The 14,511-nt window shown below is 28.6% G+C and overlaps 1 protein-coding gene across 2 annotated transcripts in view; it reads left to right on the top strand.

Moving 5' to 3' along the window:
- Nucleotides 1–1,984: 1,984 nt before the first annotated feature.
- The window catches only part of LOC105848816 (endoplasmic reticulum metallopeptidase 1), a 45,299-nt gene continuing 32,772 nt past the window's right edge, over nt 1,985–14,511 (top strand). For both annotated transcript variants that reach the window (XM_065801455.1, XM_065801456.1), the window contains exons 1-4: nt 1,985–2,789; nt 2,887–3,060; nt 7,129–7,437; nt 9,175–9,404. In XM_065801455.1, coding sequence (XP_065657527.1) covers nt 2,042–2,789; nt 2,887–3,060; nt 7,129–7,437; nt 9,175–9,404 — 1,461 coding nt within the window. In that variant the 5' untranslated portion in view covers nt 1,985–2,041. The remainder of the gene's footprint in view (nt 2,790–2,886; nt 3,061–7,128; nt 7,438–9,174; nt 9,405–14,511) is intronic.

Here is a 14,511-nt window from a genome sequence, read left to right as displayed (position 1 = left end):
CCACATTTTTACCCCCAAAAACAAATTTTAGGGGTGACAAAGAAAACTAAATGATCTTTCATTTCTCCTGTATAACTTTTGTATAATTGTAATGTGGAAACAATAATAATTAAATAAATGTGTAATGTGGAAACGTCTTAAATATTTTGATGAAGATTACGTTATAAATTTATTAATAGTTATACTTGACTCCAACGGCACGGTTTCTTTAAAATCAAAATTATATATATACTTTGTTTTTACCAACTGTTAATCTTAGGAAATGGAATTGGTGCCTGAAATGATGCTTTATTTGTTAAAACTTGTTTGGTGCAGTACATGCATTATATAAAGAATATTCAAATTATTCTACAATTATTTTTATATTCACTTCTCCCCACCCACCCCTGCAGAATGGACCACCCACCCCTGCAGAATGGACAATTTAGTGCGGGTAAAACTTATAGCTTTTTTTATTATTATTCTGTGTGTTCAATGTTTTACTGCTTATAAGAATGGTTTCTTAGAACCAGAGTTGTAAGAGAGGTCAAAATGCCAAAAGTAGCAAAAGAGAGGCCAGAGGCCAAAAGTAGCTAGGCCAAAGCCACATGTTACAAGGTCAAGGCCAAAACAAAGGCCAAAAGTTACAAGGCCAAGGACAAAGTCAAAGCCAAGAGTTTTAAGGTCAAGGCCAAGAATAAGAGTTTCAAGGCCTAGGCCTCAGCAAACATTTTCAAGACCAAAGACTTCAGTTTTTGCCTAACGTTAAGGCCAATTGTTAACAAAACTGTAGGTAACAATTGCTGTGACAATAAACCACATGTTGTAAAATAAACCAAGGTTATGCGCAAAATTCTACAAAGTCAATACTTGTAGATATATATGAAAACCAAAAACAAAAATACATAAAAATATAGAATGAATTGAATGAAAAAATAAAAACTTTAAATTCTTTAATTTTATGTATTTTTTTTGAAGGCCAAGGCCAACAGTTTCAAGGCCAAGGCCTTAATTTTTGGCATTGAGCCTTTTTTTCTTTAAAAGTATATCAACCTGGATCTTAAAAGAAACAGAATTTTATGGTGATTTCAAAGTTCATAATCTTTTCTACTGAAACTTTTTTTAAAAAAAAATATTGCAAACAAAATGTCATAAAAAACAACCTTTTTAATTTTTAGTTAAAAATTGTTTTGTTTTTTTTGTAAACATTTTGTTGCTTTACGTTGAACAGATTTAACCAAAGCTACGTCAGTTTTTAAATACCGGGCCCAAACAGACACTGCACATTCAAGGTGTGGTCTTATAAACACTGATTGAATACGTGTGCTCCACTTAAGGTTAGATGTAAAAATGACTTCTAAATCATGCTCTTTAGTAGAGCTTCTTAGGCTTTTATATACGCCTTGGTTATTTTGCAATTTGATAAATTTTACTATAATATATTAGCTGTTTAGAATATACTTTTTACGCGCTCTTGATATACTTTTTACGCGCACAAAAAAAGATGTTAAAAATTTTCCGAATAAGTTAAGGAAAAAATATTAGTTTTCTGCAACAAAAACTTTCCGAACATTGAGTTGGCTGATTTTAGAAATTAAAAAGTAACAATGATGTCAAATTTTCTAGACCTCCTCATCCCCCTTGTTAAAATTTTCAGACCCCAATCCTATTTTGTTGATGTAATTAATCGACAGTGATAAAATCTTATAATGACGCGTCTTGACCTAAGTTTGTGTAAACTTTGTTGCCGAGGAAAAATCATTTTATTAAAAGCTCTTTCCATTCTTAAAAGATAGTTCTTCGAATTTATTATAGTAACTTTGATTTAGGTATCTATTTAGATAGATAGCTGAAGCAGATTTAGTTATCTAGTATAGATTAGATACTATCTAGCTATCTAATCTAGATAAGATACTATCTGCTATCGAAGCTGAAGCAGATTTTCTTTTGAGCGGTGAAATTTCTCAACTTTCTTTGGTTTGCGTAACTTAGCAGAAATTGACTTAATTGACGTTTTTAGATCGGGTAGACGCATCTAGCTTATTTATATTAGTACGTTAAAATGTTTGTTCGCCAACGAAAGGTTCGTGAACAAAATCGAGGCGATAGCTATTTGGACAAAAAGTCTAATCATAAACAATTGAACAATCAAAAACATTTTTATGGCCCAGTTCATTTTTTGATAATCGTGCTATCAGTGTCTGCTGTCGTATACAGTGTTAGAGTATCTGATTTATTTCTTCCTGATCCAAAAAATTTAACGACTGAAAACCATACTTTTAGCGGATTTCGAGCCCAAAAGCACTTATATGATTTGACTAGAATTGGTCATCGTGTTGCTGGAAGCTACGAAAGTGATGTAGAAGCAGTGAACCTACTTATAAAAAAATTAAATGCTATCAAAGATGAAGCTAACAAAGGTTTTAATATTGAGATTGATTTACAAACTGTATCCGGGTCCTTTGCTTTTGTACAAAAGATTGTTGCTTTCACAAGCACTTATGAAAATATTACAAATGTTTTAGTAAAGATTTCATCAAATCCTACTGATACATATTTATTAGCAAATGCTCATTTTGATACAGTTATGGGCACAGAAGGTGCAAGCGATGATGGTGTAAGTTGTGCTGTTTTATTAGAGGTTTTGCGATGCATTGCATTAAGTGATCCTGAAAAGTTGAAGTATGGAATAATTTTTTTGTTTAATGGTGCTGAAGAGGGCGGTCTTGCAGGAAGTCATGGCTTTGTTTTAGAACATAAATGGTTTCCTTTGGTGAAAGCTGTTGTTAACTTAGAAGCTGCTGGTTCAGGTATGTCTGTTAATATTATGTTTAACAGCTTTTATTATTTTAAAGTTTGTTATTCTTCTTTACTTTTGTTTTATATTGCAATTAATTTTTTTTTAAGGTGGAAGGGAATTTGTGTTTCAGACTGGTCCAGACCATCCCTGGATACTACAGTTGTATGCTTCTTCAGCAAAATATCCATTTGCTTCAGTTGTTGCCCAAGAAATATTTGAAGCTGGTTTAGTTCCATCTGATACTGATTTTCGTGTTTTTGTGCGTTATGGAAATCTTGTTGGTATAAATAGTTTATTTTGATACAAAATTTAATTTTCCCACAAATAAAATTTGCTTAGGTAAGTTATAAACATGTCAAAAAATAGACTACCCCTAAAAAAGTAGTGTTTATTGTCTTTTTGGATAGTGAGATTCAACAATTTTGAAATTATGTTTTTTGGGACCCCCTAACAGTCATAAAAAATCTCTAAAAAATAACCATTTTCTTTACAGTAAAAGTTTCAGTGCTCTTGTATGATATGTGATTATTTAAAGTTTTTAAACTTGACTCAAATTTCAAACTCACAGGTCTTTAATAAGTTTATTCATCACACAATATTTGCAAACACAACAAATTTATCACACAAACTAAAATAAGTTTATTCAACACACAAGCTAAAACACACAGTCTACAAAAACTAGATATAACTAAGTTCCTTCAAATTGCACTTTGAAAGTTTTGAGATGACTCTCCACAGCTTGCCGAAGATACTGCCTCTGTGTCTCATGTTACTGATCAATCAACCAGCAAGTAAAAACTCATCTATTTGAATGATCTTAAAAAATGTTTTAGGTATGTGAAGATTTGAGAGTTATGCTGCTGGTTGTAAGGTTTCTTAACAAATGTGATCCGTAATCAAGAATAATATTTTTTACCAGTTGAATTTTCTCATTATTTTCTGGCTAAGACACTATGAGTGTGGTATCATCCTTTTCAGACAGCCTTTTTAATTGCTTTATCAGCAGCATATCTGGTAGCAGCTTACAATCCCACTAGACAATTAATTTTATGGGGCTATGTGCAAGCCTAATTCCTCTTGATATCTCAATCCAATTCTGCTGGCACTAGCAATAAGTTGTGCTTTTCAATAGCAGTAAGACTAATTCTGTTCAAGACTCAATCAGTGTGTTTGCCATAACAGATTTAAGAAAGCTTGTGTTTGTACAATCCAGTGTTGATGATACCTTTGTAGAGACTATTGTTTTCTACTGCTTGCATTTGTTGGCACAGTTATTGGCACATTAATGTCTGAATCATATTCTGATTCTTCATTTATGCAGAATCTATGTGATAGCAATACAACACTTGCTTCAGTTGTTGAAGTGACTGATGCTGCATGTTGTTTCTCTTGCATTTTTTAATTTAGTTATTGTGTTTTCTATCTACTAATTTCTGTCAACTGCACCAAGTGAACTAATGCATTCCTGCTTTTGCAGCACAAGAAACTGTCTATTTTCATTGTTTTTTATTTTTTGGTTGGCTTGTGCATGGCGTATATCAAACATCATTTCTAGTTTAAACAATACATTTGTATTGTTCTTTAAAAGCGTAGTAAATAAAAAAACTTAATTAAAGCTTTAAGGTAAGCAACTTGCTTAGTTTGCCAATATCGGTTGAATAGAATGTTAGGTAAAGAGCTTTTTTTGCAATATGCTATTTCAAAATTATTTTATATGGGAAGAACAACATTTAAGGGTTAGAATGAGATTCGTTCACTGCACAAGAGCAGCAAGCAAGTTTAAACAGCAAAATTCAATATCTAGTAAATTTTGTACTTTTAAATTAAAAACAAAAAAATAAATTTAAATATAATAATCTTTCTCTTATGTTTTACATGGAAAATACATGTTATTGCAAGTTTCATTTTTAATTTTCTTTATGTTGTTATTTTTGGTGTACCAACAAATTTAGTTTACCAATAATTTTGAATAATAATAATCGTTATTAACTTACACATTTTTTTTTATATCAGAAGCTTGTATTTAAGAAACTAGTACTAGAAGCCCCAAAATCTTAAGAAACTTTTTCGTAGTAACTTTTTAAAAAGAAACTTATTTTGCCAAGAGTTTGAAGACTAATTTGTCACTATATATTTCCCCAACATAATATAAAGTTAAAAAACATTATTCACAATGGAGAACAGCAGTTTAAATAAGTATTTAATTTGAGCGCCCAATTTTTTGAATATTGAAATTTTTGTACTATTTAAAAAAATATTTCTCTCCCTTTTACTATTCTGAAACATAAGAATTTTTTAAGATACTTTTAGTACTAAATTAAAAAAATAGAACCCCTAAAATAATAAACTTTCTAGTTGAAGCCCATCTGTTTAGTTTCATATTAAAAAAAACAACTGACATCATTAAAAAAATAATGTAATAATTTTTTGAATGAATGATAACTAAACGCTACACTTTTTTTAACATAAAGTAAACGATTGTTCTCAATCAACCTAATTCATTTCTTTGTTGTGTGTTCTAACTATGGTATCTCATGCTACTTGTCTAGCCTAAAACACAGCAAGTCAATTGTTGACTAAAAAAATGACGATTATGGCATCAATTTTTAAATGCCAACATGCCAGATTTCAATAAAAATTACACTTACTAAATATTACTTGCTTTTACCCACTGAATTGCTAATATTCATATTATAATAATGCTATTATTAAGTTAGCAGTTGGTAAAAATTTAAATTTGGTAAGGAAAGCTTATGTGTAGTACTTTTGAAAATGTTTTAATGACATTTTCCAAAATGTTTTTGTAAATTGTTTGATTGAATCAAATGTTTAGTCTATGATTTTTTTTTGTTAGATGTTGTTTAATGTTATATATTTAAATGTTATTATATTTAAATGTTATATATTTAAATGTTATTATATTTAAATGTTATATATTTATATGTTATTATATTTAAATGTTATATATTTAAATGTTATTATATTTAAATGTTATATATTTAAATGTTATTATATTTAAATGTTATATATTTATATGTTATTATATTTAAATGTTATATATTTAAATGTTATTATATTTAAATGTTATATATTTATATGTTATTATATTTAAATGTTATATATTTAAATGTTATTATATTTAAATGTTATATATTTAAATGTTATTATATTTAAATGTTATATATTTAAATGTTATTATATTTAAAAGTTATATATTTAAATGTTATTATATTTAAATGTTATATATTTATATGTTATTATATTTAAATGTTATATATTTAAATGTTATTATATTTAAATGTTATATATTTATATGTTATTATATTTAAATGTTATATATTTAAATGTTATTATATTTAAATGTTATATATTTATATGTTATTATATTTATATGTTATTATATTTAAATGTTATTATATTTAAATGTTATATATTTAAATGTTATTTATATTTAAGGAGTTTGTTTTTGTTTTAGCTATTTTTTATTGGCTGCTTGTGTTTGTTTTTGGATTGATTAAATATTACTTCTTTCGAGATGTTGCGTGAACGTTTAAATTAAAGATAGTTTTAGAAAAATTAAAGAATATTATGTCAAAATTAAGAATATTATTTCATGATTAAACTTTTTTATCTACGTGCTATTGTTTATTATTTCTCGTTTAAGAGATTTTCAGCTGTTTTTTATACTTTTCAGTTGCTTGTTAGTTATGAAAGTGTGTTGTTTTGTAATGAAAATAAGTTTATTAATTTGTTATTTATAGTTGGGTACAATTATTTATATAAAAATGAATGAAGAAACAATTTTTTTGTCTAGAATGCTGAACCAATTAATGTCGGTGGTGGCTATTTCTTAAGTTTATAATATCATAAGTTTTTCTTAAGTAAAACTTATGATATTGTTCTTGTTTGTTTTTCAAAAATACATGTATAATAATTCTTGTGTGCAAATATTTTTTGTTAAAAATCTGTGCACGCATATTTATGGAAATAATCTATTTTATTTATTAAATATAAATTGTTATTAAAGATAATCAAACAAACAAAAACAAAAAAGTTGATTTAAATTAAATTTTCTAAAATACAAAATTGGTCGATTTATTTAAAAAGCTTTTACTTTTTAATTAAATTTAAAAATATTTGTAATCAATAGCAACTTTTCCTTCTTTTTTTCCCTCAAAGTTTTAATGTTTATAAAAAATTAATGATTTTAATATTAATAATTTTTTTGTTTCTGCAATATTAGAGTGCTAACAAATATTAAAATTAAACAAATAAAAAATAAAATTTTTTATTTCAATTTTTATACTATTTTCTTTAAATAAAGTTTTGTTTGCTTATGTTTATTGTAGGTATCGATCTGGCTTTTGTTAGTAATGGTTATATTTACCATACTCGTTATGACAATGCTGATGCTATCCCTATTGGGTCCATTCAAAGATCTGGTGACAATATTCTAGAATTAATAAAGTCAATGGCAAATTCAGACTATTTAAAGGACCCAGCTGGTTATAAGCATGGAAATAGTATTTTTTACGATGTTCTTGGAATATTTATGGTACACTATCCATTTCGTCTACACAAGGTGTTATGTTATATGACCTGCGCTGTTGTCGTTTTGTATATTTTGCTAAAGTTGTATAAGCAAGCAAAGTTATCAGGTACTTTTTTATTGTTTTTATTTTTCATCTTTTTATATTTGAATTTTTTACATAGGGGTCGTTAATAAATTAATCACAATTTAGGGAGAAAGGGGGTATTTATGTATATAGGAAGGGGGTATTTATATATACAGGGGACCTCCATACATACATGCATACATACATACATGCATACATACATACATACATACATACATACATACATACATACATACATACATACATACATACATGACCTTGTTTTAAAGTGTCGAGCCTAGAGCAATTATCCTTTATGCTAAAAACTTTTTTGTTTGATAATATTAAAATAACTATACAGATTTTTTTAAATCAGTATTTTAAGTGAGAGTTATATTATGATAATGTAAATCTCATTTTTTATTGAAATATCAAAATAATCAAAATATTCAGGTATTAGAAATACATATTTATTGCTGGTTATTGCTAAACAGCAATAAATATTACTTTAAAAAACTTTACTTTTAACTAACTCGACCATGTAACGTAAAAGTTTAGTTCTGTAGTTTCTACATGTTTGATTTTATCACTTGACAGACAATTTTATTAAAAGCATATACACTTAAAGTAAACTAGCCTATACAAAATATATTTCTCATATTTAACCATGTAATGCTTAGTTTTGATTAAAACTAAAGGTGTGAATGTTATTAAATATAGTTCAATAAGCAAATTTTTCTTTTTCACCAGAATTATCTATCATTTAAAACTATAAGGGTTTTACTCCACCTTTTTATTTTATTTTGCTAGAAATTAAATTCTTTGTAAAAAATATTTATAAAGCGTATATTAAAGTTAATTAAGTAACACAAGTATTAACACATTTTAATAACACAAGCGTTTTTCAATAACTTTGTAATAAAAAAATAAAATTATTTTATTTGAAATGTCTGATTTAAAAATTAACTCGATTGCTCGGTTTTTTTTCCTATATTAAAGTTTTTAGTTTATTACTTGCTGACTTTTTAAAAATAAAAACAACGCTATAATATTTAATCACAATATAATTGGGTGAAATCTCTAGAAATAAACATTTTAAAACAAAGTATTTTTAAAAACCAGCATATAAATAAACATTCAATAACATTATTACATAATAACATTTTTACATTTTGCGTTAGTTAATTATTTAATTAAAGTAGTCTTGCGGTAATTTAGTAATTTCCATAGTTCAGAAAGTTTAATGATGATAAATATAAAAAGTAAATAAAAAGAACTCTATGATGTCAAAAACTCTGTTATGCAAATGCGTTAAATAAATTTTATTCATAACAAAGCCTGATACATACATACTTAGTATTTCTATGAAATCTTAATCAAATATTTAATTTAGTTTAAAATCATTTCAACTTATTTATTAATTCAAAAAATTAAATATAATAAGATTTCTTATGTTTTATAAAACCAAAGAGAAAATAAAAATTCTTACTATAGTAGTATTTTGAAATGTTTTCTTTTTTTTGCAGTTTTTTTTTGCAGCTTTTTTTCTTTTAGTAACTTTAGTATTTATTTTTTTTGGATTATAATTTGGCAATATTTGAAGTAAGTGCCGGACTTTGACACTTCACTGGTCTACTAAACCTGTTTGATTTTGATCATTAATTGCTAAAGTATGGATTTTAGCATTACAGGATGTCAATGTCTTGCACTTCATTTAAGCCATGATTTGCTTCTTTTTTTTTAATTTTTTTTATTTTTCTGAAATAATTTTTTTCCTAGCTAATCCTGAGGCTGCTTCGTTTACATCTGTTTTTTTATCTTTTTGTGTTATCAATATCTCAAATATATTTGGAATCGTATCTAGCTTGGCCGTATCCTGTATTCTTATAAAATTTAATGCAATGATGACTTGGTATACTCATATGTGGTTTGCATTTCCATTATTTGGTTTGCCTACATTATTTGGCATTAGTTTAGGACACTGCTTAGGAAGTATTGTAATTAAAAAGGTAAACTGTTTTATTCTAGTAACCAGAGCCTTAGCCCTGGCAAAATATTTTATCAAAGCCCTAACCTAATAACAATAATAGCAGAGGTTGTTAGTCAGGATGTAAAATACATTATATATTTTTGTATACATTTGCTAAATAAGGGTTTTGTTTTGTCATCTAAATAAAAGGTAATTTTATTAATAAGCAAAAAAAACTTTTTTTCTTCTTTTTCTATAAAACGGTTTGGATTTATATTACACTATCGCATTATTGCACTATAGCATTAATGTCATTATGGTTAAGTGCGCAAGTTGTTATAAACGAAAAGCATTATTGTTGTAAGTAAGATGAAAAAGTCATTTTCAAAATAAACTTATATTTGCATAACAATTTTTTAAAAGCTGAGTCATCAGCAAAAAGAGCTACTTTAGATGTAAGGTTGTCAGGAAGATCATTAATGTAGATAAGAAACAAATTAGGACCAAGGATAGAACCTTGAGGTACCCTAGAAGAAACTGGAAATAAAGAAGAGTGTTGGCCTTCGAGGATGGCGTCAAGAAAACAGAAAGAAACAATTTGATAATTTTAAAAACTTTCCCAGATACACCATATGAAACAAACTTCTGGAGAAGACCAGCATGCCAAACTTTTTCAAAAGCTTTAGATATGTCAAGAGCAATAGCCTTGATAAAATCTTTCAGTCACAGGAGTTAGCAAGTCAGCGGTAGAGCGAGAGGATTGAAAACCATATTGGTTGCCCAACAGCAAGTTATTTGGTTCAAGATGGGATGTGAAAAATTTGTTTATCAAAGACTCAAAGACTAATAACAAAAAGAAGACTGATTGGACAATAATTGGAGGAGTCAGAATGTTCAGAGAGATATGAAGAGAGTTCTGGAGAACACTTTTGTAAGACTATAATAGGAATGCTGTCTGGACTACAATCCATAAAAGAGTTTCATTGAGATATGACTTTAGCAACAGAAGCTGGAGTGATTTGAATGTCTAACAATGGGTTAACCTGTTTAATTGGAATGAAAGAAAGAGAATGGCCATAAGATCGGAGAGTCAAATTAGAAGAAAAGTTCTTTGCAAATAGTTCTGCCTTATCTATGGGAGAGGTAGTAAGGTCAGTTCCATAAATGAGAGATAGAATAATAGACCTACCTTTGTTAACGACGCTGTTCAAGATTTTCCAAACGTCTCTAGAGCCTAACTTCTGAGATAAGATACAAGATTTAGTGAACTGAGAATAACGAAGTGTAACATCAGACAGCACCTTTTTACATTGATTTCTTTCGATAATAAGCAGCTGTTTGTTCTCTGAAGAGTTGTTCTTCTGAAAAAGATGAAGAAAAATGATTACGATTATATATAGCAGCTGCTATATATAATCGTAATCATATATATAGTTCCAGTTAGCTTAAGGGTAGTAGTAAGTGCGATGATAGGGTTCGTCCAAAAAGGAAGTACAAGATGAAAAGAGATCATAGCATGGTTAGAACCACCCAAGAGAGAAAAAGGAGAGACTGAACATAAGCTAGGATCAGAGACAAGATATAAATCAAGGAGTAAAGGTAAATGTTTAGGTTTGTCAGGAAAATGAATCACAAAGTTAACTATCTGAGTTTGAGAGATGCTGAAATTTTAGGGTCAGTGGCATTAGAGCCAAGTTATTTGAAGTGATGAGCATTAAAGTCACCAGTAACAACAACATCGGCCAGGACTGTGGAGTCAGAGTTGCGACATTTTTAGCGGCGTTGGAGTTGTTAAATAAAATTGCGACTTTGACTCCAATAGTAAAACTTCTCGGTATTGCATGTGCATGTACAAAATATTCAATTAACCTTATATTCATACTAAACCTCAAAGAACTTTTTATAAATTTGGCAAAAAAAGTTTTTTAACTTATCGCGTAATATTTTTTATAGAATTCAAAGAATTTTTCAAAATTTTTGCTTTAAAGTGGAAGTCCAACTCTGAAAATTTCAACAACTGAAGTTGGAGTCGGTACTTTTTTTTTTATGACGCCACACCCCTGATGTTGGCAGAGGGATAAAGAGAGAGAACATGGTCAATTTGATCAGAAATTATATCTTATTACAAAAATCTTAAAGAGTAAACTCTTGGGAAAAAGGAGAACGATAAAGAACAAGGTGATGAAGAGTGAAGAGGTGCTAAGCGGAAGTACATAAAAGAATGGTCAAAAGATTTGAGCCTGATTTCATGACAAATATGTGAATTAATGCGTATGTATACTCCCAGGCCTAACATGTGACTTTTAAAGTCTTTGGGAATCAAAGGATAATACCCATTAACACTGAGATCTGAAGACTGAATAGCGGAATATTAATTAGTCTCGCTTAGAGTTGCCACTCAAAAAAAAAAAGAGCACTCTGAAAAACGTGTTTTGTATAGGTTTTTTTTTGTTTTTTTTAGTATTTTTTAAATTTTAGATATTAATGAAATTTGAAACAGTTCCATTTCAAATAAACTTTAAAATTTACATGCTTTTTTATTTAATATAATATTTATTACCCTATATATTAACTATAACCATTTACACATCAATGTTAAAAAAACAAAAATATAAGAAAAATTATGTTTTGTAAAGTTACTTTTTATAATACTACTTATTAAATTTTAAACATAGTCAAGGTAAGTCCATTAGTTATTTCAATAAAAAGTGGGGAGAAGTCAAAATATTTTTGACAATTGTTGGCAAGGGGAAAGGGGAAGTCTAGAAAAGTTGAGCCATCAATGTTACTTGGACAGCCACAATGTGGATTTTGAAGATTTTTGTCTTTAATAGGTGTTTTTGATCTTGTTGTAGTGTTATTCATATTGTTATGTTGATCATATGCTCCAATATTGTTCAATACTGTTAGTTAAATTTTGTCACATCCATCAACAAGTATGGCAGTTAAAAAATCATTTAGTAGACAATCTTTATTCCACAATTAAAAGCAAAATTGACTTTGATTTTTTATTAAGGCCCGGGTTTAGACATAAGCAGGGTGTGCCATGACACAGGGGTCTCCACAAAATTAGGTGCCCCAACTAATCTTTTAATAAAGATAAAAAAATTGACTTGTGTTTTTTGATGCACACTGGGCGCAGCAACACCAGTAAAACGACTTCAATTTACACTATAAATAATTTGGCAGGCCAACTGCACCAGCTGTCATGCGCAACATCTGAGCGAGACCTAAGCATTGTTTTGACTATTAATCTGATGGTTAAAAAACAAGTCTTTACAGCTGCATCAGCTGGCTAACGAATGTTTGGTAGGCTCAAGAAAGCTTTTTGAGGTCGAAGTTTAGCATTATGGCGCAATCTGTATACTTTATATGTTTGCCCACACATTGAGTATGCAGTACAAGCCATCGCCATTTCTAGCTCAAGACATAGCCAAACTTGAGCAAGTTCAACACCAAGCCACAAAACATATTGCCAACTTGAAATACATGCGTTAGAGACTTTTAAGACTTAACTTGACAACGCTAACCGAATGGCGAGAAAGAGAAGACTTTATTAAGCAACACAGGATCATCAGCAAAATTGACAAAATTAACTTCTCATTTCCTCAGCTTCAACCAAACACCGAGTCTTTAAAGTACAGTCTTTGACCGCATGGACACACAAAATAACTGAAAGCGCAACTTGTACAAAACTGCGCAGAAAAAAAAACTTCCTCACCAACCGTGTTGTCAAAAAATGAAATGCTTTAACCCAAAATGTGGTGGACTCAACAAACCAGAACAATTTCAAATACGAACTCTATTTGCTCTGGCGTATTCACTTTAGCTAAAATCTAAAAAGCTACATTTTTATCACAGAGTGGCTCTTTGTCAATAACTTGTAAATTTTGTTGACCATGAATTAACCAAACAAACAAGCAATATTGACAACCTGATTATAGTAGGTACTATGAAAGAACAAAATCTTATCCGAACAAAAAAATTTTGTAAAAGATGAACTTTGCTAGGTTATTTCAAAGAGAAATTCAAAAAAGTTTCTATAAACCATTTTTCCTTTACAAAAATAGTGTTAAAACTCGCATAAACCATTTCTCCTTTACAAAAATAGTATCGAAACTCACAGGCAGCAATTTTGATTTCAATTTTCTGGGAGTCACTGCCCAGGATCCTTGTGGGGGAATAAGCTTCTACATCAACATGACATAGGAGGTTCACCGTGGTAAATCCAGCTCTTGATTATCAAATAACAGAGTGTTGAAATTAGTTTTTAGCTCCCATATTTTAGGTCTTGAAAATCAAATATGTGGTGCAGAACTATTTATAACTCAAAGTCAAAAACAAGAACTTATTCTGGACAATTTTGCTGAACCGAGTTATTGAACCGACATTACTAAACATTCTGTATATTAAGTAAGGTTGGTTCAGTAACCTGTTGTTTAAAAAAAAATTTAAAATTTTGTATAAATTATTGACATTATAATAAATTTTAAAATAACATGTAATGAGTTTGAATTAGATATTGGATAAGGTTGGCACAAAATTTCCATACTCTGCTGATGTCAGGTCAGCAAAAAAATTTGTTTGGAACTTTTGCTTTCTGTTACAAAAGGGATTATGATTAATTGAATATAAAAGCATTGTTTTATAAGAGCATATGTTTGACAATGATATTTTAAAGAATGTAGCAGTTGAACTTGATTTAAGGCCTTATTTTAAATAAAAATGCTTAATGCATTAGCCTAATGTGAATTTGATGTCATAAAATTCTCTTTATTTCTAAATTTTTAAAGACATTGATTTTTTTAAATTACTGCAATCGTATTAATTACGGAAAAGCAAGTTAAGTAGTATTTAGCTCGTTTTTTATTATTACTATTAGGAAATGTTTATTTTCTTTCTTTTTTTTTTTTTTTTAATTTTTTTTTTTATATTAAATAATTAAATTTAATATTACATTTTTTTTAAAATTCTGATATAAATAAACTGTTTTTCTCAACATTTGTATAAATGAATTAAAATATGTTAAATTTTTTAAAATAAACATGCGGTAGTGGTGTTGTGGTAAAGCGCTTGCTTCATAAGCGAGAGATTTGGAGTTCGATCCCCACCACGTCCCTGATAGTACCGCGATCAACTTGTTTCTC

This window comes from Hydra vulgaris, chromosome 07 (genome assembly GCF_038396675.1).
Source record: "Hydra vulgaris chromosome 07, alternate assembly HydraT2T_AEP".
In the NCBI taxonomy this organism is placed as follows: domain Eukaryota; kingdom Metazoa; phylum Cnidaria; class Hydrozoa; order Anthoathecata; family Hydridae; genus Hydra; species Hydra vulgaris.
This window is presented reverse-complemented; position numbering and strand designations above follow the sequence as displayed.